This window comes from Anguilla rostrata, chromosome 2 (genome assembly GCF_018555375.3).
Source record: "Anguilla rostrata isolate EN2019 chromosome 2, ASM1855537v3, whole genome shotgun sequence".
NCBI classification, from domain to species: domain Eukaryota; kingdom Metazoa; phylum Chordata; class Actinopteri; order Anguilliformes; family Anguillidae; genus Anguilla; species Anguilla rostrata.
The window spans coordinates 7,742,962-7,768,940 of record NC_057934.1 but is presented as its reverse complement, the minus strand read 5'-3'; the positions used below and the strand labels follow the sequence as shown (position 1 = coordinate 7,768,940).

At 44.7% G+C, this 25,979-nt stretch overlaps 1 protein-coding gene across 4 annotated transcripts in view; it reads left to right on the top strand.

Moving 5' to 3' along the window:
- The first annotated feature begins 978 nt into the window (after nucleotides 1-978).
- Nucleotides 979-25,979, top strand: part of LOC135244803 (uncharacterized) — a 55,083-nt gene continuing 30,082 nt past the window's right edge. For 2 of the 4 annotated variants that reach the window (XM_064317407.1, XM_064317391.1), the window contains exons 1-11: nucleotides 979-2,044; nucleotides 4,450-4,551; nucleotides 8,852-9,013; nucleotides 15,743-15,889; nucleotides 17,223-17,414; nucleotides 17,849-17,935; nucleotides 18,432-18,550; nucleotides 18,841-18,955; nucleotides 19,567-19,644; nucleotides 20,393-20,508; nucleotides 24,106-24,268. In XM_064317407.1, the coding sequence (XP_064173477.1) occupies nucleotides 1,520-2,044; nucleotides 4,450-4,551; nucleotides 8,852-9,013; nucleotides 15,743-15,889; nucleotides 17,223-17,414; nucleotides 17,849-17,935; nucleotides 18,432-18,550; nucleotides 18,841-18,955; nucleotides 19,567-19,644; nucleotides 20,393-20,508; nucleotides 24,106-24,268 (1,806 nt within the window). In that variant the 5' untranslated portion in view covers nucleotides 979-1,519. The remainder of the gene's footprint in view (nucleotides 2,045-4,449; nucleotides 4,552-8,851; nucleotides 9,014-15,742; nucleotides 15,890-17,222; nucleotides 17,415-17,848; nucleotides 17,936-18,431; nucleotides 18,551-18,840; nucleotides 18,956-19,566; nucleotides 19,645-20,392; nucleotides 20,509-24,105; nucleotides 24,269-25,979) is intronic. The other 2 variants (XM_064317399.1, XM_064317384.1) reach the window with 2 other exon arrangements.

Genomic DNA, 25,979 nt, shown 5'->3' with positions numbered 1-25,979 from the left:
AAAGAGGGGAGAAAGACAGGGTGCATTTTACTGCTTTAACAACACAACACTTGTGATCCACATACAGTAAAATTCTATCTGAAAATTAGAGAGATGGAGAGAAGAGAAGAGAATGGGAAAGAGATTAATATGTATTAGCAACACTTTTAAGTTTTCTTGCCTCACAACTGTAAAGCACATTTATATTTGGAAAATGAGAGAGAAAGAGAGAGAGAAAGAGAGAGGGAAATAGAGGGAGGGAGCGAGACAGACAGAGACAGAGGAGAGAGATTATGAGGGCAGAGGTAAGTCCCAGCAGTGGTGTGTGTTGTTTATGTTGAAAGGCATTACCTCATTCTCAAACAGCTCCTGCCGAGAACGGCCAAAGAGGAGCCACTGCCCCTCTCTCTCTCTCTCTCTCTCCCTCTCTCTTTCACACTCTCTCTCCCTCTCTCTCTCCTTCACTTACTTCCAGTCCCTCTCTCTCTCTCTCTCTCTCTTTCGCACTCTCTCTCTGTCTTTCACAATCTCTCTCTCCCTCTCTCCTTCACTTACTTCCAGTCCCTCTCTCTCTCTCTTTCGCATTCTCTCTCTGTGTCTTTCACACTCTCTCTCTCCCTCTCTCTCTCCTTCACTTACTTCCAGTCCCTCTCTCTCTCTCTTTCGCACTCTCTCTCTCTCTTTCTCACTCTCTCTCTTTCTCTTTATCTCTCCTCAGCTGAGGCGCACTGCTTTTCCCCCTCTGTTTCATTTAGAAAAGGGGGAAGTTTTGACGGAGTTTACAGCCCCCTTTTCCCTCTTCGGTCCTGTTTCGCACATGCTCTGACAGAGAGCTGTGACTTCACTCCACTTTTCCTTTTTTTTCCCTTTTTTACACAAAACTCACCCCCCCCCCTCCACACCCCCCGCACCCTCCCCCCTCCTCCTTCCCTCCTTTTTGTTTTTTTTCTTTCTCTCCTACACGCCGTTGTCAGGCAGCGTGCCAGCAGTTAGTCCCTCTCTCTCTCTCTCTCTCTCTCTCCCTCTCTCTCTCTCTCCCTCTCTCTCTCTCTCTCCGCTCCTCCCTGCTTATCGCGGCGCTCGGTAGCGCATTAGCAGCCCTTGGACCTTGCGGCTTGACGCGGGGAATCGCTCCTCGGTCACGTCCCGCACCGCCAGCCCCCCCCCCCGACCCCCCACCAGTCTGGGGCCCAGACTGACCGCGGCGTTCCCGGGAGGAGGCCGTCTTATCCCGCCCCGCGTCCGCGTCCGAAGACAGAGTCCGCACCGACGCTGTCCCAGGATGAACGAGACAGAGGACAGCTGAGCTTCACCCGGGCTTTTCATTTTTTAAACATTTTTATTTTCACTCTTTTAAAAAAAAAAAAAAACCCTCTTTGGGATGTTTGCAGACAGACAGGGAGGGGAGTGAGAAGGAGGGTTGAGAGACAGGGCAAACACTTCTGCTTGTTTGCTTTTCTGAGGGGTTTTACTGTATGGTATTACCTCAGCTTTCCAAAGCAGAAAAACTGTGATACCCCTCTAAAAAAAAAAAGAAATCATGTCAGAGAGCATCGTCAGGAAGATCCAGCCTTTTACCATCGGGACCAAGCTGTCGGTCCCCAACGTACCCAAATGCCCGGATTTCGAGGACGCCTTTTTACCCACGCAGAGCCTGGACAGCTGCAAGCTTCAGAACAGCCTGAACGACCAGGTGGGCCTCTACCTGGGCCAGTCCCAAATGCAGACTGACAGCCCCCAGCTCTCCCCCACAGGCGAACCCGAAACCACCAGCAAGGGCCAGACAGACGACCCCACCAAGGAGGACAACCTCAACCGGAACGGGGTCTCTCCTACGTCTTCCTCTCGGTCCATAAAGAAGATAACAATTTCGGGGAGCCTGGAGAGTCCAGGGGACACCCCAGACCTAGGGGGGGACTGTCTGGTCTCCGTGGTTACCTCAAAACCAGAGAGCATCAACATCAATAACAACAACAACAACAACAATAACAACATGGTCGATGCCAAGCCTGTTCCCAGGATTGTTGGAGTTAGCTGTGAGAACACTCCCAACTCCCACCTTAAGGTAACAGTGAATATTTGTATTTTTTATTATTTCTATCACTGGTTTGAGCTATATAACATTTCAGATCTGTTTCTCTCCCCACACCGTCTCACATAAATGAAAAGTGCATTCTGAATCATTAAAGCTTTAAAAACTTCACTTCACTTAAGCATCTGTACACCCAAGACAGACACATCCGTCACCCACTATTGTAATGGACTCTTTTGACAAAATAAAATAAACTGTCGCTAATTAGCGTGGCCCTGTCTATCCGATGCTATTAGTGTAATGGGAAGTAAGCAACACTGGGTATGCCATAAACAATCCATTTCAGGATAATTTTCACTGCCAGGGTTAGGACAATGTATTTACTGCCTTGTCACATTCAGGGGAATGCCAGTAATTTGCAAGCAGGTATGCAATGCATTTGGGCAATTTCTTCAGTTTGACATGGATGTTTTTTTGTTTCTATTTTTAAAGAAAAATCCTTTTTAACAGTTAATAATAAACAACGTCGTATTAAATAGCACTTTTTTCTGCGTTTTCTCCCGAGGCTCCATTTGGTTAAAAAAAAAAAGCAATGACTTTACATGGAATGCAAATAGCAAATAAATACAGGACAATACTCTCCATTATTAACCCCAAAGTGTTGTTTACCGTTTCGTTGGCGAAATAAAATTACGTCTTATGGAAACAATGAGTTGAGCAAAGTAAGCAGCAATAGTGCATAATGGATTAAACATGGCTGGGACCATCCACGGCGCGAGCAGCGGGAGAAAGAGGAGCGAGGCGTCTGTGGCGCGCGGTCTCTCTCTCTCGCATCCCCAGCCTTTCACGCGCGATTGGATTCCAGGTGGTAGCATTTTTCATTGTTCGCTGCTAGACTCGTGTAATTGTAAATCCGCACGTGGCGCTCTAATTCGTTGCTTGTTTAAAATTATCACCAGGATAAAACCCCGTTGATAAAGCGTGCAGATGGATCTTCCTCGGCAAAAGGTTGTCCCGTTAATCGCTTTCACGTGAAGCCGCCAGGCAAACACCGTGCGCTTCTCGTTGTTCACACAGCCCAGAGCCGTTGTCAGAATAGTCTGTCCGGAGTGCCCGCAACAGAGAACAAGCAGTCTTTCCTACATTCATCACTCCTTATTGATAATTGTCTAAGCAAAAAAAAAAAAAAAAAATAGAACACTTTCTGGGCTCTTTTTTGGGTCGTAGTTGCACGTTTAAACGTCTTGTGTAACTACGTTTAATTAAAACTTAGATCTGCTATGAAAAGTAATCATGCATTTTTACACATTAGCCTACATTAGTATACAGCGCAGAAAAAAATCCCCAATAAAAACAGACTTTCATTTTTTGTTTTTATTTGAGATATTTGAAACTAAAACTTTGTTGAATGTATTTCCTATTAAGTGGAAATCCCACTTGTTGATTTTTACGAGGATTCTAGGGTAGCTTGTTTTCATTAGACAGCTTTGCACACACATTGACATGCACACAAACACACACAGTGCCATGCTGGGTGGTTAGTGCAGCATCTAAACAAGTTTCCTGTGCGATCTGGAAATTAGTCATGTTTGAAAATTAGATCAATATGCTTTGCATTTTATTCATTTATTTATTTAATTTAGCAAGAAAGCGCGTTAATTGGAGTGCCACAACGCAAGTTTGGTCGGAGGGTTGCGTCCCATATTTAATATGTTCTTCCCTGCAGTCCATGCATTCTCGATGGCTCTTTAGAGCGGTAATAAATGAACACACGTTTTAACACAGGCGCGCGGAACATCTGCCTGCTGCTGAACCACGGAAGATTATCCGACAGCGTTGCAATTATTCCCACCGTTCCCAGCGATGAGGTCATCGCAAGAGCTTTCATTATGCAAGACAAGGCCACATTTGATGCGAGCTGGCTATATCCAGTTACGCCGTGTCATCCTGTGCGAGTCAGTTTCATAATTAATAAGTTTTCAATAATAATAGCCATTCTATGCTGCAGAGCACATCTGTGTGGGGGAGAGATGAATTGAATGTCTGTAATCAGCTCCTTCCTGTCTGCTTGCACGCTTGGTGACTGAATCAATCCAGACACTTCTCATTGTTACTGAAATCACCCCTTTGACTTATATATGCATTTTCCCGTCAGTGAAATGATAAATGTGCATCGAAAAATAGCTTCCTCCAGATTTCATATATAGAGCACTGTAAAAAGTTTGTGAACTGAGAATAATTTATGAATTGTACATCGTTCATGAAATAATTAATTTATGTAGTTTTTATAAAATGTGTTACATTCTTTAGTTTCAATATTGATACGTTGTGTGTATTTAGAGCATAAGTCTTACATAAAAAATTGCAAGACTTTTTAATTGAAATGAGTTTTAATCTAATTTGGCATTATATCTGTTAAATTTTATGTTATTATGTAGGTTTTGCTCAGAAAAGACATCACTGCAGAGGACAAAAGAAAGGACATAGAAGAAGGACCAGAATTTAAAAATTTTGGGGACACGACCACTTCCATTTGTGAGGTATTTATTCTGCCCTCCCTTATCGCATCAAATGTATTCACTGTTTTGACTGTATGGTCCCTAATGGGGCATTCTATCTTTGCTTTGTCCCTTTGTCATAAAAATGTGTGCAAGTGCACAACAAGTTTTTCACTGCAAAATAATTCATATAAACCTTTTTGAAGCTGTTGAATTATTTGGTGTATTGTTTTGCCAATTTCTGCAGAATATTTCAAGTTTGGTGGCTGTCAAAAGTGACAAAAATGTTATGTAGCACACAACCAAAGTAAAACAAAACACGGAAAGCACTATCTATGCCTAAAATGTGGTCCTTCGAGTTCAGAAAAAAGCCTATTGCAGCTAGATTGAAATAAGCCCTTTATCCACATTTGTCCAGACTGTCTTTTTGTAATTATAGAGTGGCCACTGAGTTAATGCCTGATGTAAAAATGAGAAGACAAACGAGGATCAGATCAGAAGTTTTCGTTTGGTCGTTTCGTGTTGGGTCAGCCCTGGATTCGGCCCAACGCAAATGCGGAAATATTTTGGCCAAATATGAACACACTGCGTTTCGAGCCAAGAAAGCTTCTCATGGAAAGTCTAGTGTTGCCAGTGGCTGTAAACTGGGGCCAGTGCTGTGGTGCCACCATTCAGTGGACTGCTTTGTACTTCCAGAAGGTTCTGGAAGACTGATTTCATCTCCCAGAACTCTCCTTCTGTCTGTAGGGTTGCCACATGCCCGGTTTTTGACCAGAACAGTCAGTTTTTCTAATTATTGTGGTCCCGATCACACAAAGCAATGTCCGGTCTGAGTAACTGATCACAAGAATTTACTGTTAGTTTGTAGTGAATTTTGGTCAATAATCTGTTCCTATAGCTACCTCACCCCCCTAATCCCCCCCCCCCCCCCACAGCAGCACCCCCCACCCCCCGACTATCATCAGTCCCAAACCTGCACGTGGTCCTATTTTTTTTTTTTTTTTACAAATTTTCAATCTGGCAACCCTATTTGTCAGCACTGAAGGGGTTTCTGCTCACAGATACTGTAGACCCACCGGATGCTCAGCTGCACATTCTTAACATCGAGAGTTCTGTCTCTCTCTACCATTGAAGCGGAAACCATCCCATGATGCAACCATAGAAAAATTTATTAACAGGCGTGACCAGGCACAGTACTGTGGAAATGGATGCTATGTCCTGTAACGCTACGTCAGAAACTCCAGTTACCCACAAGAGCCTCCCGTAGTTAAGAAGCAGAGAGGACAGAACTGACACAGGAGTTGAATATCTAGCGAGTGTAAAGAATCTGTGGTTGAGCTTTTTGACTACGTGGATGAAAGGCACCATATCTCGCTGGCTCTTGACCCACCCAAGGAAGCATCAGGTATAATAGATACTACACTGATGTTGGTCACTACACAGCAAAATACTCAGTGTTAAATCAACTCTTACAGAGTACATGTTGTCCCTATTGGACTCATATGTGTTCTGTGAGAGTTGAATTATCGCTGGACGTTTTACTGTGCACTTATTCTTGTGACAGGTGTGCTAATGAGCCCATCAGTGTTCCAGTGGTAGTTAATTTTGAAAACCTTCTCTCAGGCCACTTATTCTACATAATTCTGCCAGTTAGGCACGCGGGGCCCTCCGTGGAGGTTTAGCGGGGACGTGAAAACCGTATAAATACGTCAAAATGACCTCGAGGAATCCTAGCAGGCAAATGCGAGGCCAGACAGCTCGCATGCGTCTGAGCCCTGGAAAGCCCCCGAGTGATTTGTGAGCTGGCGAACCTTTTTGCTTCGGAAGCTTTGAGTTTTTGGAAAGGTTCCGGTGTCTTCCAGGTAGGCTCGGCATCTGTGGGTATGATGTCATTTTAGGACCTGTTTTATTTATTTCCTTTCCTCCCCTGATTAAAGTCTTGTTTACAAACTTTTCTTGAAAATTTCAGAAAATGCATAAAAGTCTTTCTGCTTATATCCGCCCTCATTAGACTTTTAGATACAGCCATGAATCACTGTGTGTGTGTGTGCATGTGTGTGTGTGGCTGTGTGTGTGTGTGCATGTGTATGCGTGTGTGCATGTGTGTGCATGCTTGTGTGTGTGTGGTGTGTGTGTGTGTGTGTATGTGCATGCCTCTGTGTGTGTGTGCACGTGCGTGTGCGTGCGTGTGCGTGCATGCATGTGCGCGAGTTCAGCTATAGCCAGCTGTGTATATGATAATGGTCTCTTGGAATTTAGGAAGTGATGTCATGTCCACGGCCGCCAAAGCCTAACTGGCCAATTATTTTAAGTCCTGAATGCAGTTACACAGAAATAAAAGAAGTCCAGCAGTGTGGTTTTTCTGGAGGTCCAGGGCTAATTTAGCACAAATAAGTGCTGAACTTTGATCTCATTTACTGGTAATTTAGCCAATCATAGTGTTGTGCCAGGGTGCTCGCATGATACAGAGAGCACTTCTTTCTTCGTATTGGCTGCTCGGTGAACTGCCGTCTGAACCCGGCGTTTCACTGGCTCTGAGGTTTGAGGCGTTCGTTCGGGGCCACCCCTCAGAGAGAGCGATGTGTTCCTTCCTCGTGGAAAACAGGAGGTCGGGGAGTACGCAAGTGTATGTCAGACACCCCCGAGGGATTCAAAAGGAAGCCAGTGATACCCCCTTGCAGAAGCCAGTGATACCCCCTTGCAGAAGCCAGTGATACCCCCTTGCAGAAGCCAGTGATACCCCCTTGCAGAAGCCAGTGATACCCCCTTGCAGAAGCCAGTGATACCCCCTTGCAGAAGCCGGTGATACCCCCTTGCAGTACCTGCGAGTCAAAGTGAACTGTGGCAGAAAAAAAAGCTGGGAAATGGTTGTTTAACGTGTTCCTGTTTTCTTCACCCTTTGAAATAACTTTGAAATAACCATTTTCCGTACAATACTAAAAGTTCAGTCGATACTGGAACTAATGAAGAGCCTCGTGTGGTAGTAACAGGTAGAACACTTGCTCAGCCAAATGTGTTGCATAGGATTTCATTTTATTTTTTTGATTAAAAATATGCATTGTATGAAAGATTGCATGCAAATTTGAGGCCAGGGGAAAGCATTTTAAAGCAACACTGAAAACACTTACTTCTAGTGTGGTTCTCCATGGAGAAAAATACATCAATACAAAACTGAAAACCCTAAACGCTAACTCAGGTTACACACTGGGTTCCCAAGGCACTGTCATTGTACCCTTGAGGAAGGTACTTACCCTGAACTATTTCCATAAATGTCCAGTTTAAATGTCCGGAGAAATGTAAAATGTAAAAATGCGACCTGTATAAGTCACTCTGAACAGCAGCATCTGCTAAATTTAGGTGTTTTCTCTCTCCCTCTCTCTCTCTCTCTCTCTCTCTCTCTCACAGACACACACATACACGCACACACTGCTCAAAAGAGTCAGAAATTGCTTGTGGGTGCCCACAGTGGAGATGATGTCATTCACACATTTAAAGACGTTGTTATTTATGCCCCAGTAATTCGCTCCACATGCTATGTTTTTATTTGTTTGTTTTTGATCATCATTTTTACATCAACATCGTTTTATTTTCAGAATGTCCACGGGAGTAGCAGACTAATTAACCATGTGTAGTGTGAGCACATCAAACTCAGATCTTCAGATCTCAAACTTCAGATCTTCACCGTTCATCAGGGAAGGGGGTGGGGGTGGGGGTGGTGGGGGGTGGGGGTTTGCACATTTTGCGCTAAAGATCAGAGTTAATCAAATTTCACACTGACATGACACAACCCGCTGCAGAAACACGTTCTTCAAATGGAAACTCCCCAAAGTGTTCCTTCCCCCAAATTACTCCTGAATATTTTGGGACAAATGATCTGGGCCCATGTTCATAAAGCGTCTGAAAAAACTGATCATAGAAAAGCGCTTCAAAAACTTTCAAATGCTTTATAAATATGTGTCCTGATCATCATACCTCTTGTTAATAATAATAATAATAATAATAATTATTATTATTATTATCATAATTGCATTTATATAGCACTTTTCTCACACTCAAAGCGCTTTACAATGATGAGGGGAAAACTCGCCCAATATCTCCCATTCAAGTGCTAACCAAGTCCATACTGGCTAAGCTTCAGCCATTCGGCAGGAGCCGGGCGCATGGTGGCGTCATTGGAAAAACTCCTTGTGGACGACATTGCTAATCCATTGAAACTCCAGCAATCAGAATACTCAAGCTCCTCACACAAAGCCTGTCTTGGGTTAACTGAAGGACACATGTGAAAGTGAGAACACAGACACTGAACCTGTTTTTTTGTTTTTTTTTGTTTTTTTTTGGACAGACGTCTCCGCCCAGAGTCCCGTCGCCGATAAAAGACCTTCTGTCGAAAGAGCGCCCGCCCTGCGGAACCTCGGAGGCCCCGCCCAGCTCACGGCCCATCCCCGCCAATGCCGACTGCAGCTACACCCAATGCAACACCCTCTTCAACAGGGAGGTCCAGCAGGTATTGATTGACATCACTTTCGGGCCAGTTAGAAGCCAGCACTGCAATTAAACTTTCATTTCCCCAGCCTTGGGGTCCTGGGGAGCTGCAGGGCATTCTGGTTTTTGTTGTTGCTCAGCACTTAATTGATCAGTTAAGGCAATTTATTGCATGGCTTACTCACCTCACCTGAGTTTCTTGGGTTTGAACTGGTTGCTAATTTCAAGGGTGAAAACAAAATCCAGCGCATCATGCAGCTCTCCAAGTCCAGGGTTAGGTAATGAAATAATATATCTTTTGGTACACCCCTGTCAAATGTTCCTTGAAGGCGAGAGTAAAATATAGCTTTTAAACATTTATGGATGCCAGATTGTTTTATGGACAAATATACTGACTATAAAGTGCATGAGTGCATCTCATAATTTGATGTTTGTGGTACAATAGATGGATGCATAATGGTACATTTGTTTTCATTTATGATTATTTGTGCACAGAATCACAAACTGTACCTTTGAAGATTATGATGTAAATAGGAGTTGTAATGGGAAACACATACAGTCCCTGAGCATCCAGCTGGCAGCCTATCCAGTAGCTTGCATCAGCTCCCTTTGACTGCGAATGAGTCATTCACTTTAACCCTTTGAAGGGAAGGTTTTTCGGAATGTTTTTGGAAAGTTGATGTTCTAGAACTCCATTGATTTCAGTAACCGGTAGTGATTGCTACATCAGCATTAGAATTTTTGGTTAAGAAGATTCTAATCACATATTTGTGACCTCGCGCATTAAAGGTTCGAAGTGTATCAGGCTGAGGTAAAGAACAGACCTCGCTGCTTGTGCACTGCGAGTCGGAGACGAAGCGCCTTTCTGCACTTCTGCCACAAAAACTGGCAGTGGGGAGACAGCCGTTCCGCGAAAAGCAGCCGCGTTCCGTTTCGAGTCAGCGACAAACGCGGGAGCTTTGTGCACACGGAGAGACGTGTGAGGAAACAGGCCGTGCGCCTTCCCTGGCCCAAGACAGGAAGGGCTTCTTCGTTTTTTTAAACGCTTTTAAAAAAAAAAAAAAAAGAAGAAAACTTCACACTGAGCATGTAGGCAGCACAGGGGTGTGGGAGGGGAGGGGAAGGGAAGGGAAGGGAACAGCCACAAGAGAAGCAATTATTTGGGGGTGAGGTCATTGTTTGGCTCATTCTCCGCACGCCGCTGGCCCACAGGGACCAGCCTGGGGCCGCACAGAGCTCACGTTATCTCATCACCAGCGGTCTGACTTCAGCCTGCCGGCGTGGAGTCTGTCAGTCAGGATGGAGTGATTTTCCTCTCTCTCTCTCGCTCTCTCTCTCTCTCTCCTTGTTTCTCTCTCCCTCTTTCTACCCCCTCTTTCTACCTCCCTACTTCTCTCTGTATCTCTCTCATTTTTTCTTTCTCTCTATCATTCTCTCTCTCCCTCTCTCTCTCTCTCCTTAGTTCTGTCTCTCTATCATTTTTTCTCTTTCTCTCTCTCTCCTTACTTCTCTGTTTCTCTCTCATTCTTTCTCACTCTCTCTCCTTCTCTCATTTCCCCAACTGATGGATTGAGTGAGACCAAACGTTTTACGTTAGCAGTTTGTAAAATAAGTGCGGCCGTTCTTCAGCAGTGCGGACTGTCAGTGCATGCTGAAAGAGCCGCCTCATGGTGCGCTGTGCTAATTGCGCAGTGCATGGGGAACCACTCTGCGTGGAGTGGGAGTGTGTGTGTCCCAGCTAGCAAACAGCGCCTGCAAACTGCCTGTGAGTCTGAGCAGCTGTGAGGTCCAGCCGTGTTTTGGGAATCGCCATGACAGCGTTCCGCCACTGCAAACTTTTCCAGTCAGGCCTCTCCTTTGGTAATCGGTCATTTTTTAATCCCCCCCTGCCCCCCCCACCCCCCGCCCGGACAGTTTTGGTTACACCACTTGGATGCTATTTTCCTTTTGGTTTCTAATGGACTTATCCCCCCCCCCCCCCACCACCCCCTACTTTGGGAACCACTGCATTAGCGGACAGCTGATGTGGAGCAGTGGAGATGAGTGTCAGCTTTAAAATGAACACAGAACTGCCTGTGGACGGTCCCGTCGGTAACTGACCACTGCAGAGCTGAACTGTAAAATGGCGGCGGGCCGGTGGCCATGACGATGACGGTCCAATAGAAACATGCTTTTCCAGGACGTGTATTGAGTTAAGTGGGAAGTAAAGGCGCTTTCACACTCCAAATTCCTTGGAGACCGAAGGATGCCCCCCATATTTTCTTAAACCATTTCGAATAATCATAAGCGACTCACGCGCACCATCTCTGGCGGGAATCTCTTGAGCCATTTTTACGCTTATTCGGGATTCATCTCTTCATCCGAGCAACCAGGTGTGCACTCCTAACCTCCGCCGTCTTTGCTTCAATCCCACAATGCCTCGTCGATGACTCACAGAGTCGCTTCCGTGGCGCCAGCCGGTTACTGGATCCGCAGCCGATAGTGTCACCACCGCGGTGAATCATAAGCGCTCTGCGCGCGGCTCCAGCTCCTGCAGCTGACGGACTTGGAGGATTCATCTGTTCTGCGTTGCGTTTGATAAAAACCTTTTTTTAATTTTTTTTTTTGTTTGACTTCCACGCAAGAAATCCCGAGCGTCGCCCTCCCTCAGCAGGATATCTGATGCGCTTCCTCTTTGCTCGGCCTTGTGGGTCATACAATAAGGGGGAACTCTAGATGTCGTTTTGGAACACCGCCATTGTAGAAAGGGGCTTTATTGCCCCAAACGAGAATTCTGAACATGTCCCTCGTGTAAATTATTGACCCAATGTGGAGCCAGTTTATGAACTTGTATAGTTGGTGGGTGGGTATGTCAGTGTGCAGAACATTATAAAATCATGAAAGAATGTAATGTGGAGCGTTTTTCAAACCCACCAGATTGCAACTTCTCATTTAGGCTCAGTGGTTTTTATTTTTCATGTGTGCATTTATTTATTTATTTATTTTACACATTTCAGTCTGACATTACGACAAGCTGATGGAAAATAGATGTGCTGATGGAAATCCGTGGGAAAAGTTTTATAGCGCAACTTCTGTTTTTTTAAATATAGTGCACATCCTGGGAAAGTAAGTAAGCTGGATGAAGACAGGCCTTGCACTCTGATACACAATGTAAGCCCTAACTCTATACTTAACACAGGATGGCGGGAACCATAGCGATGTAGCGAGATTCAGTGACTCCAGACATTCCACGTAAGGTGTGCAGTATTTTTTAAATGAGCCCATTGTTTCAGAAGGGCCGGGGAAACAATGGCATTTGGAGCTTTTACTACATGGTTGTTATGACGGCGATCAGCACCATTGTAATGTGAGCCTGTGTGGAGAGATTGGAGAGGCCTTTTTTGAAAAAATTAAAACATCAACAGATGTTATTGACATTACTGGCAGGTTTCTGGACTGGTTTTTAAAAAGAAGGTCATGTTCACAGTAGTGTGCTGTTGTGAAAGATTGCATGGGGTGGAGTGTCATCACAGAAAATTGTGAATTTTGTTGTCTGGTTTTGCTGTGATTATTGCTGTTCAACCACCCACGATATTGCTGTACTTCCTGAAATAAACCTTTTTGGAAAACGTTGTTGAATCTGTTAACTGGTGACAAGAGCCATTTTTTATGTCAAGACACACAACAAAGCTCATATGATGTTGAAAAGTGGCTAAAAATACAGTGAAATGGGAAAAATGTGAACCCGGTCAGCCAAGGTGAGCAAATTGACTGGGCTGAATACACACATTGAGGCAATATCAGAAGATAAATTGACCAATAGGGGGAAGGCGACTATGTCACCAGGTGAAAAATCAACAGCCAGCCGCAAATCAGAAGTTAACAAGGAAGATTTGTGACTTCAAAAATTGTTGACCAACCAGATGATCCCCAGAAATTGAATTATTTATAATGGAGATATCAAAACATCAGAGATACTGGAAATTTGATTGACTCTGCAGAGTGCCCGTTTTAACCAGAAGAGTACGAAGGCACGATGGAAGTCCGTACAAGGCCAACTAGCGACGGCGCGGATATTAGCGTTAGCATTCCACGTGAAGCCAGTTTCCTCTGTTCTTGCTCACCTCCTTCTTTTCTTCTCCTCCATCTTGTCAAACCCGAAAGCTTATTAACATGTAGCTGTGGCCTATCTACAAAACTTGGGCCCACCGTTCTTTACTGCTTCCCCCCAAGCTGTTTTGGTTAACGTCTATGTGTATAAACGGTTAATAGCGACCATGCCCGTTACCCTTAAAGGTCTCTGCTAAGCACACGAGTGACGTAATGGACTGGAATATTAAAAACATAACAACCTACGAAGCCGTCACGATCAGAGCGGGACGTTGAGCTCGTCCAGGCATGTCAGATCTTTCGTCAGAAAATGACTTGTTAATGACACGCTAATCTCGCCGTCACTCCTCTCACACTCAACGTTGACGTGAAGCTAAGTTCTCAGGGAGTTCACGCTTGGAGGAAATCCAGTTCTTTGCTACCTTCGGTCTCCTTTCACTTATGTAATTGTCTGCTTTGATATTTTTAGTCTTGAAGGCTTGGGTGCATGGCCAAATTTTCTTTATAGCACATTTTCAGACAAAGATACATTAACTCTTTGAAGAACAGGCTTTTTGGAATGCCAAAAGGTCAATGTTTTGGAAACTCCATTTCTTTCAATTACCATTGGTGATTGTTACATCAGCGTCAGAGTGTTTAGTTAAGAACATTCTAATCCCATATTTGGGATCTCATACTTTAAAGGGTTAAGTTACATAGCATGTTGTGGCAGAAATGAACTTCAATATAACTGTCACACATTTTGGAATTTTATGGTATATAATATTTTGACTCTTGAATGGATCTTTAAAAAGGTCACATTGTCCATATTTTTGTTGTTGAATCGCTTTTTGTAAAAGAGACACGTTGCATGTGTTTGTTTTGCAAGAATCATTTTTAAAATTTACTTGCATAATGTTGTGAGCGTGACAGTCAATGAAATTTATTCAAACTTTTTTTATTTTATTAAAAAGAACAAAAAAGGAAAAAGGTTATGTAATGCTTCCCTAAATGTAGTACTGCAGGAGCCAAAACCCATTAGAGTCAGAATGTTGGCTCAATTCTCCTCTGAGTTAAAGACCATGTACAATGTTTGTACCAAAAGAAAGGAGAAAGAAATATATATATATACACATATACATATGTGGGTGTGATTTGTGTGAGTTTTGCCACCTGTACTTCGTCCTTTTCGTGCAGCGAAGGCCAGAAACGAGTTTGAAAAGAAGCAGTTGTGTGTATTAGCCTCGGTGCACTTGCCAAAAAAGCCTTAACCCTTCAAAGTGTACATTAAAATGGCTTTGAAAAATGGGAGAGAGTTTTGAACTAACATGTTTCCGAGAGTGTTACTCCTTTTTTTTTAAAAAAATCCTCAGAAAACAGATGATAGATTACGCTGTCCGGGATTTTGGCCTTTTCGGCTCTTGGCAAAAGAAATTACGACGCAAGCTTACGGTTTGCACGTAGCATGCTCAAAAAAAAGGCCTGGTGTATGTTTAACCTTCCTCACATTCTGCAAAAGGCATATTCCACGCTGTTTGGGCAATTCAATATTTCCAGAGGACAGTCTGCAGCTGAAAGAAACACAGGAAGGTTTCTTTCTTGACCTCTTAACTGGACTGAAATGTTTCAGTGTCGTTTAAAAATACGGCATCGATGGGAAAAAAAAAATAATGGAGAGTTTCCAGCTTTGGAGTCAAAAAGTGAAAGAGAAATAGTCACACTTCTGTCTGTCTGTTAGATGCTTGGAATTTGCTTCAGACAGCCTGTCTTGGTTACTCTGCAGGAGCTGGCAGATGTTGTCATGTACATGTCACGTAAGTTCCACCGGCTGTTGTTAACAAAATGCAATGTTTATTTATTCAAATTGACTTTTGGAAAAGCATTGCGTGACCCAGTCATTTGGTTCTACGATATTCGAGGTCTTGGTGCCAATAGCATTAGATGGACTATGTTTATTGGAATATTCCTGCTTGGATGGAGAGCCTTGTAGCACAGTGCACTCTGTTGGATGTGCATCATTGTTTTTACATTAAACTACATTACTGGATTTTGGCAGACGCCGTTACCCTGAGTGAATTACAATGAAAATACAAGCGCATGAATCAGGGTTAAGGTAAACAGTAACCCTAGAGGTGGGAGGTAAATACTTAAAAAACTGCAAATGTGAAAAGCTAGGATCGACTGGAAAGTAGTTAAGTCTGTAAGGGAAAATACAAGAGGGTCACACAATAGCGAGATGTGCAGCTTAGCAAAATGACAAGATCGCAATGCAGAAAATATCAATACCAGTCAATCCATCCATCCTTTTTCTAACTGCTTAGTCCAAGTCAGGGATGCAGTGGCAACAGGGCAAGCAGAGCAGCCCAGACGTCCCTCTCCCACAGCGAGTTCCTCCAACCCATCCTGGGGGATTCCCAAGGCGATCACAGCCCAGCCGGGAGATGTAATCTGTCCGGCATGTCCCTGGTCTGCCCCTGGGTCTCCTCCCAGCTGGACGTGCCTGGAACACCTCCAAAGGGAGGCGCCCAGGGGGCATCCTTATCAAGAGCCCGAACCTCCTCAACTGACTCCCCTCAATGTGGAGGAGCAGCGGATAAGCTGAAGTGTGCTCTGCAGGAGCGTGATTCATCGCGGCTGTTTTCTGCCGCCCGTTCACCTGTCGTCTTCTCCCCTCCTCTGTTAGGCCGAAGCCTGGATCAAAGGTAAACTGCAGGACCTGAAAGACGGCTGGGACGTCCAGCGCTCCCCCCTCCAGGACTGGGGGGAGGTCTCGCAGACCCTCCAGAGAGATCTGAAGGATTTCGAGAACACCCTCATACAGCTTAACCAGGTGAGGCTGCTGTTCGGAAACCGCCCCTAATGTCCAGATGTAAATCACTGCTTCCCAAACCATGTGTTGGGACCCACTGGAGGGTCCTAGTTCTGAAGGGTCATGAGCAGCCAAATCAGGCTCATAGTGCCTAATGGTTATGAGCAACCTGGTCAGGCTCCTTCTATCGTAAGGTTATGAGCAGCCTGGTCAGGCTCATAGAACCATAAGGTTATGAGTAGCCTGGTCGGGCTGATAGTACCCTATGGTTATGAGTAGCCAAGTCAGGCTCATAATACCGAAAGTTATGAATTGTCAGGTCAGGCTCATAGGTTTTGAACCTGGAAAGTAAGGCTGGGGAAACTCCACCAATGTCAAATTTATCACATTAGCTTCGCAGCTGTGCATGAGTCAACGGGGTGTCGTAATGCTCCTCTCAGAGCGAAGCGAGTGTATTATTTGGGGCTTTTTTTTTGCAAGCCGACAAAACCCAAAACCGTAGCCTTAGTTATAAGCTCCATAGCACACCAGGCATGTGTTTGTTTAAAAGCAAGCGATGCATGGCAACAACAATGAGAACACCTAGAAATCTCATCCTTTCCCCTCTTCGTTCAGCTGCGGGCGCGCTCGGTGCAAAATCAGACAGCTGTCCTCGTTTTTTGTCCCCCCCCCACCTCCCCCCGCCCTTCGTAGAAATGACGCTAGCTTTTTTGCAGCTTCCCAGGTTCCATGGAGAAAACGTCAGGACTGTGTGTATTCCTCACCTCCCAGCGGGGTCTTTTGGAAAGAGCACATTGGCCATAATTAACCTTCTGTGACACTGGGGCCTGACGCAAATCTACAATATTTTTGTTTTCATTCTGCCGTCTGTCCATCGAGCAGTATTCGTAATGCGTCTTGGCTCGAGCAGGAGTGCTGGTCTAGGATCAGGTTCCTCTTGTCCAGCGGTGTCCAGTTTTCTGTGAAAAGGGCTGGTGTGGGCAAAGACGATCATGACGTGATTGACGACCATGATTTGCTGTTTGTTTGAATCATAGTGCTGAGCTGAAACAAAAAAACTGCACCTACAGTGGACCTAGCCTTATCCACTATGAGATGAAAGGTCAAAACTAATCCAAAATCAGCCCTGCTTACTCTGAATCCTAGGATCATGTTTATAAAGCAGGGCTACCCAAACCTGTTCCTGCTGATCTACCATCCTGTAGGTTTTCATTCCAATCCCATGAAAATTTGGTACTCCTGATTCTACTAATTAGCAGCTCAGCAAGGTCTCTAGCTGTTGAATGAGGTGTGCGTTGTTAGGGTTGGAGTCCACATCCTAATCTTATATATTTTTCTCACATCCTATCTTGAGATGGGGGAGCAACTTGTCTGTGCGCAGAACCCAAACTCGGACCTGGTGAAAAAGCAGCTCACTCGGCTCGAAGACCAGTGGCATGCCCTCAAGCAGATGGCGGCCAATCAGTCGAAGGCACTAGGCGGAGCCAGGAATCTGCAGCAGTTCAACAGGAAAGCTGATAGGCTGGAGACCTGGATAAAGGAGAAGGTAAGCTCCGCCCCTCCACAGGGAGCCAATGCACCACTATCAACTTTTGCTGTGTCCGAGGTCAAAGTCTTTTGGCCAAATTCTTCGTCCCAAGCTCTAATGTTAGAGACTGCACCCCACTATATTTCGCTATATACTATATACCTATATATAGTGATATATTCCACTATGTACCTCACTCTATTTCGCATCTTGAATGCTTGCTACAAGAGGTGACATCACCATGTGACAACATTCTCCATTATAGGAGAGGCAATTAGTTCCCTTAGCTGAAGACCTTCATCTTTATCCCAGCGAGATAATTGCGTCTCTTGTGGTGCGGAGCAACCGACAAAAGTCATAGTTTCCAAACCCGCAGCAGACCTGAGTCCATTATTCTAATGAAGGCTAGCTGTGCACAGGAACTCACAGGAACTCACTTTCGTTTGCGTCAGCAGGAAGAGGAGCGGTCGCTGGCGGGGGTTCTCGGGGAGAACGTCGACAAAATTCAGCTGACGCGGAGGATCCTGGATCTGAAAGAGGTGAGCATCATAAAAAAAAGAGGGAAAGACAAACACGGGAAAGTTCTGTCTTGAGTGCCCTCGTTTCATTTAACTGTCTCTCCTTATGTCTCGCACTGTTATGGACGTTATCCGGAGTTTTAAGCCAAGTCGGTATTCAGAGTGGCCTTCAAACGTTTGTTTGACCTTACAACTGCTTTATCTTCTCAACAGCAACAATCTCGACCGTAAGCATGAAGGCCGTTAGGATAGAAGGATAAAACATATAGGACAGTTTAAAAGAAATAACAATACAAGCTAGTTATGAGCTCTGGGGGCTTGCAAGTACAATGCAAACGGGATCTCTTGACAATTGATGCAAGAGTTTGCGAGAATTCATTTCAGGAATGCAAACAAGCTCTTGAAGTGGATAAGAGGGAATTCACAAGGGCCCTGTTTACCCAAACCCTCCTCTAACACAGGAAATGTACCCAGAACGCAGCTACAATGATGCCTGTCTCTTGTGGTTATCCTTCAGGACGAGCAGCAGTACCAGACCCTCCATGAAGAAATCAACCACCTGGCGCTGAAGCTGGAGAAGCAGGGAAAGATGGAAGGAAAGAACATCTCCGTCAGAAGGAAGCACATCAACAAAATGTACGCCCTGCCAGACACTCATTAGCAGAGCTCTTGGGGGTGGGTGGCAGGGCTAGGTTGGCAGATTAACTGTAATGGACGAGCACAGTTAAATAATTTGTATGTTTTCGATCATCCAAAATTGTACTTGTGCAGTACTGGTTGCTTACCGGAGCGTGTGGATTGTCGACTGGGGTGGGGTTACATTTGGGACTGGGGGGGTGGGGGGGTTGCGGATTGCGTCCGTATATTGGACTGAATCATGCAGTGACCTGGTTTCCATGACAGCAGGCTTTGGTGTCTGTGTACAGGTGGCTGAAGGTCCAGTCACTTTTGAAGGACTACCATGAAAACCTCCAGCTAGCTCTAGAAGTTTCCTCCTTCTACCAGCAAGCAGACAACCTCATCTCTGCTATCAACCACAAGGTAAAAATATAAACCTCTTGCTAATATGTCTAGAATGCCAATTATATCCCATCCAGCAAACATACTGTGACCCCCAAGCAGTCTGCCATCACCACAGCAGATGACGGTTCGCCAGTGTCTGGGAAATCAGCAACTGCAGTGGCCCACTAGTGGCCATTTTAGAAAAGACGTGGGTATCCAGATGTGGGTCAGCTGCAGTCAGCTGTTAAAATGATGCGAAATGGATGGCGAACGTCCTTGTCGCTAGCGGACTGACGTAGCGCTGGCTTGCAGAGCACTGGCGGGCCGACAGCTGGCTCTGACGGAGGTCTGATAGGTGTTTGCTTTCTGGCAATTCTCTTTTTATGAGATATTTAAAACCCAGAAAAGGCGACTGGTTGGATGTAACAAGCGCTTATAAATCAGCATTACGAGGGTGATTTATTTTGGGCGTTCTTGGTATGTGCTCTCTTAAAAAAATTTTCCTTTCAGTTCGTTTTCAAATACTTACGGACATTTTTTTTTTTCTTTCTTTTTTTACACAACCGTGTACACAACAACATTAAATAAGATTTGGACGCAGTTCCTGTGACTTCTTTGGTGATTCACTTCCTCCATTTTGTTCCTTTTAGAAGAAAAGTGCTCCCTGGACACATGAACAAGAGAACTGTGGAGACAGAGAAATCAGGGAGATAGCCAGCCAGATCGCGGTGAGCAACAGTAATGCAACTAAACAACTTTAATCCCTTTATTTAAACTTTTTTTTAAAAACATATTTTATTGTTAGTTGTGTTTGGGAGCAACGTCTCATCAACCTAACTTCGGTCGACAGAATGAAAAAGTAAGCAAATGATCTAAGGACTGCGTTTTAGAAAAGTGTTCCTATTAATGTAATAATAGCTGGTTCTGTCTAGTAGCCAGTTTGGACTTCAGCTCTCAAAACTGTTTAAAATATGTCTGTTCCTCTGCCCCATTAGTAATTTGTGTTTGTTCGAACAGAGCTTGATGCCAGTTTATATACTTTTGTGTATTCTTATTCGAACAATAACTAATTATTCATTATACATGCATTTAAAAAGGGACTGACAGACCCATTGGAACACAGCGCTGCAGAATGCTTATATGTATGCACAGAAATGGAAAGGTTTATAAAGGACCAGAAAGATATCTGGAGAGAAACTCTGACAGGCCATTAGCAGTTCTGTCGGACCTGGATTTTGAATCAAGATAGTGTGCGTGGTGCTTGGAGTCTAATCTTAGGGGGGGTCTCATGGAGGGGGGGGTCTCCCTGCTAGCCCAGCAATTCACTGAAAAGTAATTATTTTCCATCTTCATAACAACCGCGTATGGTTGACCTAATGTTTTAAGAGCATAAAGTGTATCTTGTTCCAAGCGTATAAATTCACTCCAAACATGTTGAGTAATTTCCTTCCCCCAAACCCCACCTCTCTTTCCCAGATGCTGGATGTGACTGCTTCCCAGTTGTCGAACCTCCACCCAACCCTGGCATGCCGAGTCAGTTTGAAGCAGTGTGAGGTGAAGGACACCTGGGCAACCATTCAGAGGGCTGACAGGTAAGGTTTGGGGGGGGGGGGGGGGTTTGTGACAGGGTCAAGGGAGCGAGGGTGTGGGACACATCCTGGTTGTGTCCACACAAGGCCTGTGTCCGAATAAGAATCCTAAGTACTGTGTCCTCAAATCACGTACAGTCTAGTGAGCACTGACTGCTAAAACCTATGCACTGAAGTACTGTTTAGTGCATAGGTTTTGATCAATATCATGGTATTCAACATACTCATGCTGTTGTTCCACACGTTACTGTGGGAAGTGCAGTAGAAGGTCTGCCCTTGTATATCATGTTTATGGGACCAAAATGGTCTTTTGCTTCTTGAAAGGTATGCTCCCGAATACACTCAGCAAAACCCCAGAAATGAGTACATCATCCTGGGATTTTAAGTGCACTAGATTTAGAGAAATGTTTACCTACCTTCTCGTCCAGTGTACGCAACAGCTATGCTCAATGGCAGGGACGTGCTCTGATTCAGCCATGGCCATGGGCTCCAGAACTAATTCATTGCTTAATGAGAGAGCTGTCTTTTTTTTTTTTGCTACTTTCAATTATTCAGTTATTTTGTTATACGGCAGGATTTCTAATGTTAGATCACCTGTAACAGCGTACAGTTTGGACAACAGAGTTAAAGAGTTAAGAGTTTAGAGTTAAAAGTGCTCTATCACAGTTTATTTTACACGGTTTTTTCTGAGTAAATTTTCTCCCAGTAGGAGCACCAAAAATGACGAAGGAGATCGACCCCTTCTCCAAATTACAATTGGACCGTAAAAGTAGTGATTCATGTGCAGTACTATTTTTGGTATTTAGATTTTTTGTTGAAAAGAAAACCCTGACAAATAATGAACTGGTGATTGTGAGTTATGCAAAAGAGTCCTTGAAACACACAAAAAAATGTTTTTAGGCACTTACCACATGTTTAAAGTTATGAAAGATCAACTGGATAGACCTTGTGGGTGACTTCAGTCCCTTAAGCCTACTTTGTTTGATTAATCAAAGTGAAAGCTGCTGTCTTGCTTATATAAGAAATGTTACATCACATAACAAACAGCACTTACAGTAAACTGCAGGGAATACGACTCTTTTCTTTGGACGTTTCACTGCATCTGAGAGGAACACACGCTCGTATTAAGTGTTAGCGCAGTTGTGCGAATTATTAAATTATTGCCTCGGTTGAATATGGGAGAGTTTATTTAGGAAAGCGAAGCAGACGGCGCTGATCGTGGTGAATTCATGGAAAAGAATGGTCACGCGGTATGATGAGACCGTGCCGGAGGGGCACCGAGGCTCGCATTGGACTGGACAGGCCCTAAGCCGCGTGTGGCGCTATACAGCACGTTCGGGCAATGTAAGGGAAATTAAATATGACAGCGAAATTATATTTCTTCCCATGAGTAAACCGTTAACATTCTTAATATTCAAAAACAAGGCACCACTAACCACAGTCAAATGAGTCAACCTAAACGATTTCCAAGGGGTTGGTCGGCAGTTTTTGCGGTTTAAATTTGTTTTACCACGTTTCGGCCGTTCAAAGCCGCACTTGCCCACTTTACAACTTTACAAACCTTATTTGCACTTTTACAGAGCATCCATTTATACATTTTTATGGTGGACGTGTACTGAAGGCATTTAGATTAGGCAGCTTGCGGCACAGACCCGGGTATGAAACGGGCAATGTTTTGGTTGCAAGCCTAGCTGCCCAAACCATTAAACTGCAGGCTGGTCACGGCATGGCCAAACTTTGCAGGCAGCGGAGACAACGGGGCTCCCAGAAACCACTGGGAGTGGAGAACTGTCATTAGCGGGCGCACGGTACGCGGTGTCCTTCGGGGATGAGAGAGGACCCGTTTTTTTCGTGGGGGGGAGGGGGGGGGGGGGTTTATCGGATGCGTCTGCTCAGGGAGTTCCACAGCGCGCGTTTCCTACCCTGCCCTGTTCTGCAGAAGCTTGGGCAGGCCATGGGAAATGTGCTCAGCGCCAGGGTCTGGGGTCAAAGAAATATTTTAAGTACTGTAACTGTTACTTCAGACGCGGATGAAATTTCAAAACACTCCCGCGGATCCCCCAGAAATTATATATACACTGTCATATGAAATAATCATTTAGTTCCTGAAAACTGGTGAAAGAACAGCGGATGTTTCTTTTAAAAATTTTTGGTAAAAATGTACCCAGATCTGGTTGGGAACATTTCTTCTTCTTCTTCTTCTTCTTCTCAATTATGATAATAATAATAAGAAGAAGAAAAAGAAGAAGGTGTTGAGTCACACTGAGACCAGCAGACAGTATGTCTCTCCAGGACTGGATTCAAACACGTGTGCCATAAAATGTGCCGTTTAGGTTTTTGGGGCTTTTCGCGGCTTTGGGAAGCCGGGTCGGTTTCGTGCGGGGCCCGGGTTCTGTTTTCCGCTCCCTGCCACGGCCTCGCCCAAGCAGGATCACCTTCGTCGCGGTCGAGGATGTGTAGACTTACTCAGCCCTTCCTCAGCGGACCCGGCTCCAAGAACAACAGGCGGCCCGCAGCGACGATGAGCTCACCGCTACGGGCGGATGACATCATGCTTTCTCTAGCCGACCCGATGTTCCGTTCTGGCGAGTCCCCGCTTCTCCCCCTCGCGGGGACGTTAGGGGTACCTAACCGGTGGCCGTCGACTTGAGCACTGCACCCCTGTGGGACCTTTACACTGACTGGCCACCGTACCCCATATATGTTTGGGGCAGGCTCATAGTGCTGTCATTATTTTTCAGAAGCTTCTTTTTTTTTCTTTTCTTTTTTTCATCAAATGAAAGGTGTGACATTTCCCTGTGAGGAAATGTGCATTCATTATTTTTAAAATGTGACCTCTCCACCAGCCTTGGTCATAATCAGAGAAGCAGTGTTAATCTGAGGAAGATGAGGGTTAAGTCGAAAAGCCAATTATTTAATAATAAAGTAATCTTACATAAATTAAAGGTCACACCTTTCATCCAGTCTACATGCAATGCTATTCTTAAGGCAGCATACTGGCTTGGTTGTTTGTGCACAAGCTTTCCCATGTATTAAAAAAAGCTTGGCCTAAGTTTTCTCTCAGTTTGGCATGCACAATTAATTATGCCTGTGCTTATTGTCCTGAAACCTACTCTGTCCCAGACCTTCTAAAGGGGGACATTTTGACATGCTTGCTTCTGCTCTGTCACATGGTTGCATAAAATAATCGCTTTGCCGTTGGAGCATAAGTTTGTGTGCAAGTTTTCATAATGTATTTCTGAATAGGATGGATTGACTCCGCACCTCAAGCTAATAACTTATAAATAGCTAATACATTTGGAATGTCAATGTTTACGGCTGTTGTCATGGAAACTGAGGCTCTGTTGAGGTTATGAAATATCAGCTTTCTGATTCCCGTAAGTATATTCTCACCGCGGTTCTCGAATCCCGCCGTTAAAATGCTGAAATGCGAGATTTTCTCGTCTCATCTCAGTCCTTTTTGGCTTCCGAGGCTGTTTTGAGACAGCGGATACACACGGCGCGTATCTGTGGCTCGGTCCCAGCAGAGCATGTGACTCGTTATTCTGGCCTCGGGTTTTAGATCGCGATCACAATCACATTCCCCCCTCCCCCCCACAGGAATGAGAGGTCGGGGCTACTCTCCGCAGACCCCGATTTCACGAGAGAAGATGCCGACCCCAAGACCCCCTCCTGGGACGCGCCCTTCACCCAGGACAAGGAAACGCACAGGATCATGGGAAAGGAAGTTAAGGAAGAACAAAATCGACTGAAGGGATGCACGGTGAGTAATAATAATAATAATAATAATAATAATAATTTACAGTGCTTGTCAGTACATGGTATTCAAAGCGCTCTCCAAACAATTTAAATATTATAAAATTAACAAAGGGAAGGTTAAATTAGCACAGAAACAAAAACGTGAACATAAAAACGGGGTAAAACTATTTAAACTGTAAAACAAAAAAAATTAATAAAATTCAATAAAAAGTTATTCTAAAACAACTTGCTTTAAAAGAGACATGGAGCTGGAAATGGACCGTGCTCTTCTAATGGAGCTCGTCTGTGAGCTCGGGGACCCTCACGGTAGACCGGCTGCCAATAAAATGGTGTTGCGGTGCACGTTTTTGGCGTGCAGCGGATGTTTTTGCACTTCTGGGTGAACCGGGGAGGACGATAAAGGAAAGCCTACCCCTTTATGACTCCCCGAAAACCCTGGCCGCCTCCGCGGTCGATGTTCAGGCCAGCGGGTAGAGGCTTTAAAAAGGTGATATTTACCCTGGCGAGGATAAAAAAATCTGCGAGTTTCCACGGAAATGTCAATTGGCGGTTGTAAAGTGGGCCCCAGCGCTGCGCCAGGAGAAATACCCCTTTTCTTTCAAGCCTGAAATCGAACCGTTTAATACCCCTTCTGCTCAAATAAGCGGCGTGCCCACAATTACGTTTGCGTGTAATGACGGCGATGACAAAATGAAATGGCGGATTAATGTTACGTTTATTCTGATTGCCTTTCAAAAGGAGACTGTGTGGATCTGTGAAGTAGAGAGAGTTCTGACACATGACTGTGTTTCTTAGCTTTACATCATCCCTCGTCTAATTTGAATATTCTTCAGTATTTTGTAAATTTGTGGACCTTTTTGGAAAGCATTATGATAAATATAATAACCACTTGTGTATTTTTTAAACGTATTGCAACATGTAAAAGCATCAAGTCCCTCACTCAGGAGATTCACTGAGGGGTTTTTTTTTAAACACCAGACTCTGAACAAAAAGACCTTGAAGTTATGACTCTGTTCTTGGCACCCAGGTATGTCCACCAGCTATACCAGTATGACAAATTTGGCTGTGAGATTTCCCAACGACTTGTTCCGCTTTGGAGATTTGGAATGGTCACGGCACAGTCAGAGACGGTGGTACCGTTGGGAGAACAGCTCAGCGACTGACCGTTGCCATGGAGATCATTATGAGACCTGGCCAGTGGCTAACTGTGGTGTTGAGCTCACTGACATCATCACAGGTTCTGTAGACTCACCAGACGCTCAGCTCTGCTGTGTAACTATGGGATTTCCTGCATTGGTAAAGTTAAGTTATGTCCTGGGTTGCTATAGAGCAAGGATCATCAGCTCCGGCCCTCAAATCCAAATCCAGCCCTGGTTTTCTTTTCTCCTGGGTAATTAGTGCTACTGATTGGCCAGACTGTCTTCACACCTGACTCCCAGGCAAATAGAGGGTGGAAAACCAGTAGTTCTGGGCCCTCGAGGACCGTGAGTTGTTGATCCCTGCTATAGAGCCTCTTGTGCTTGTTTACTGGGGTCCATACCGCAGATTTGACAAGATGTTGGTGTGGTGCGAGTCATTATTGTGGATTTATCAAATCATTTGTGAAATATCTGGCCTGTTGAACGCTTCTGTGGGTGGTTCAAGAGCCAGGGAGATATGGTATCTTTCATCTACCCTGTCGAAAGGCTCAAGCACAGATTCTTTATGCTCACTAG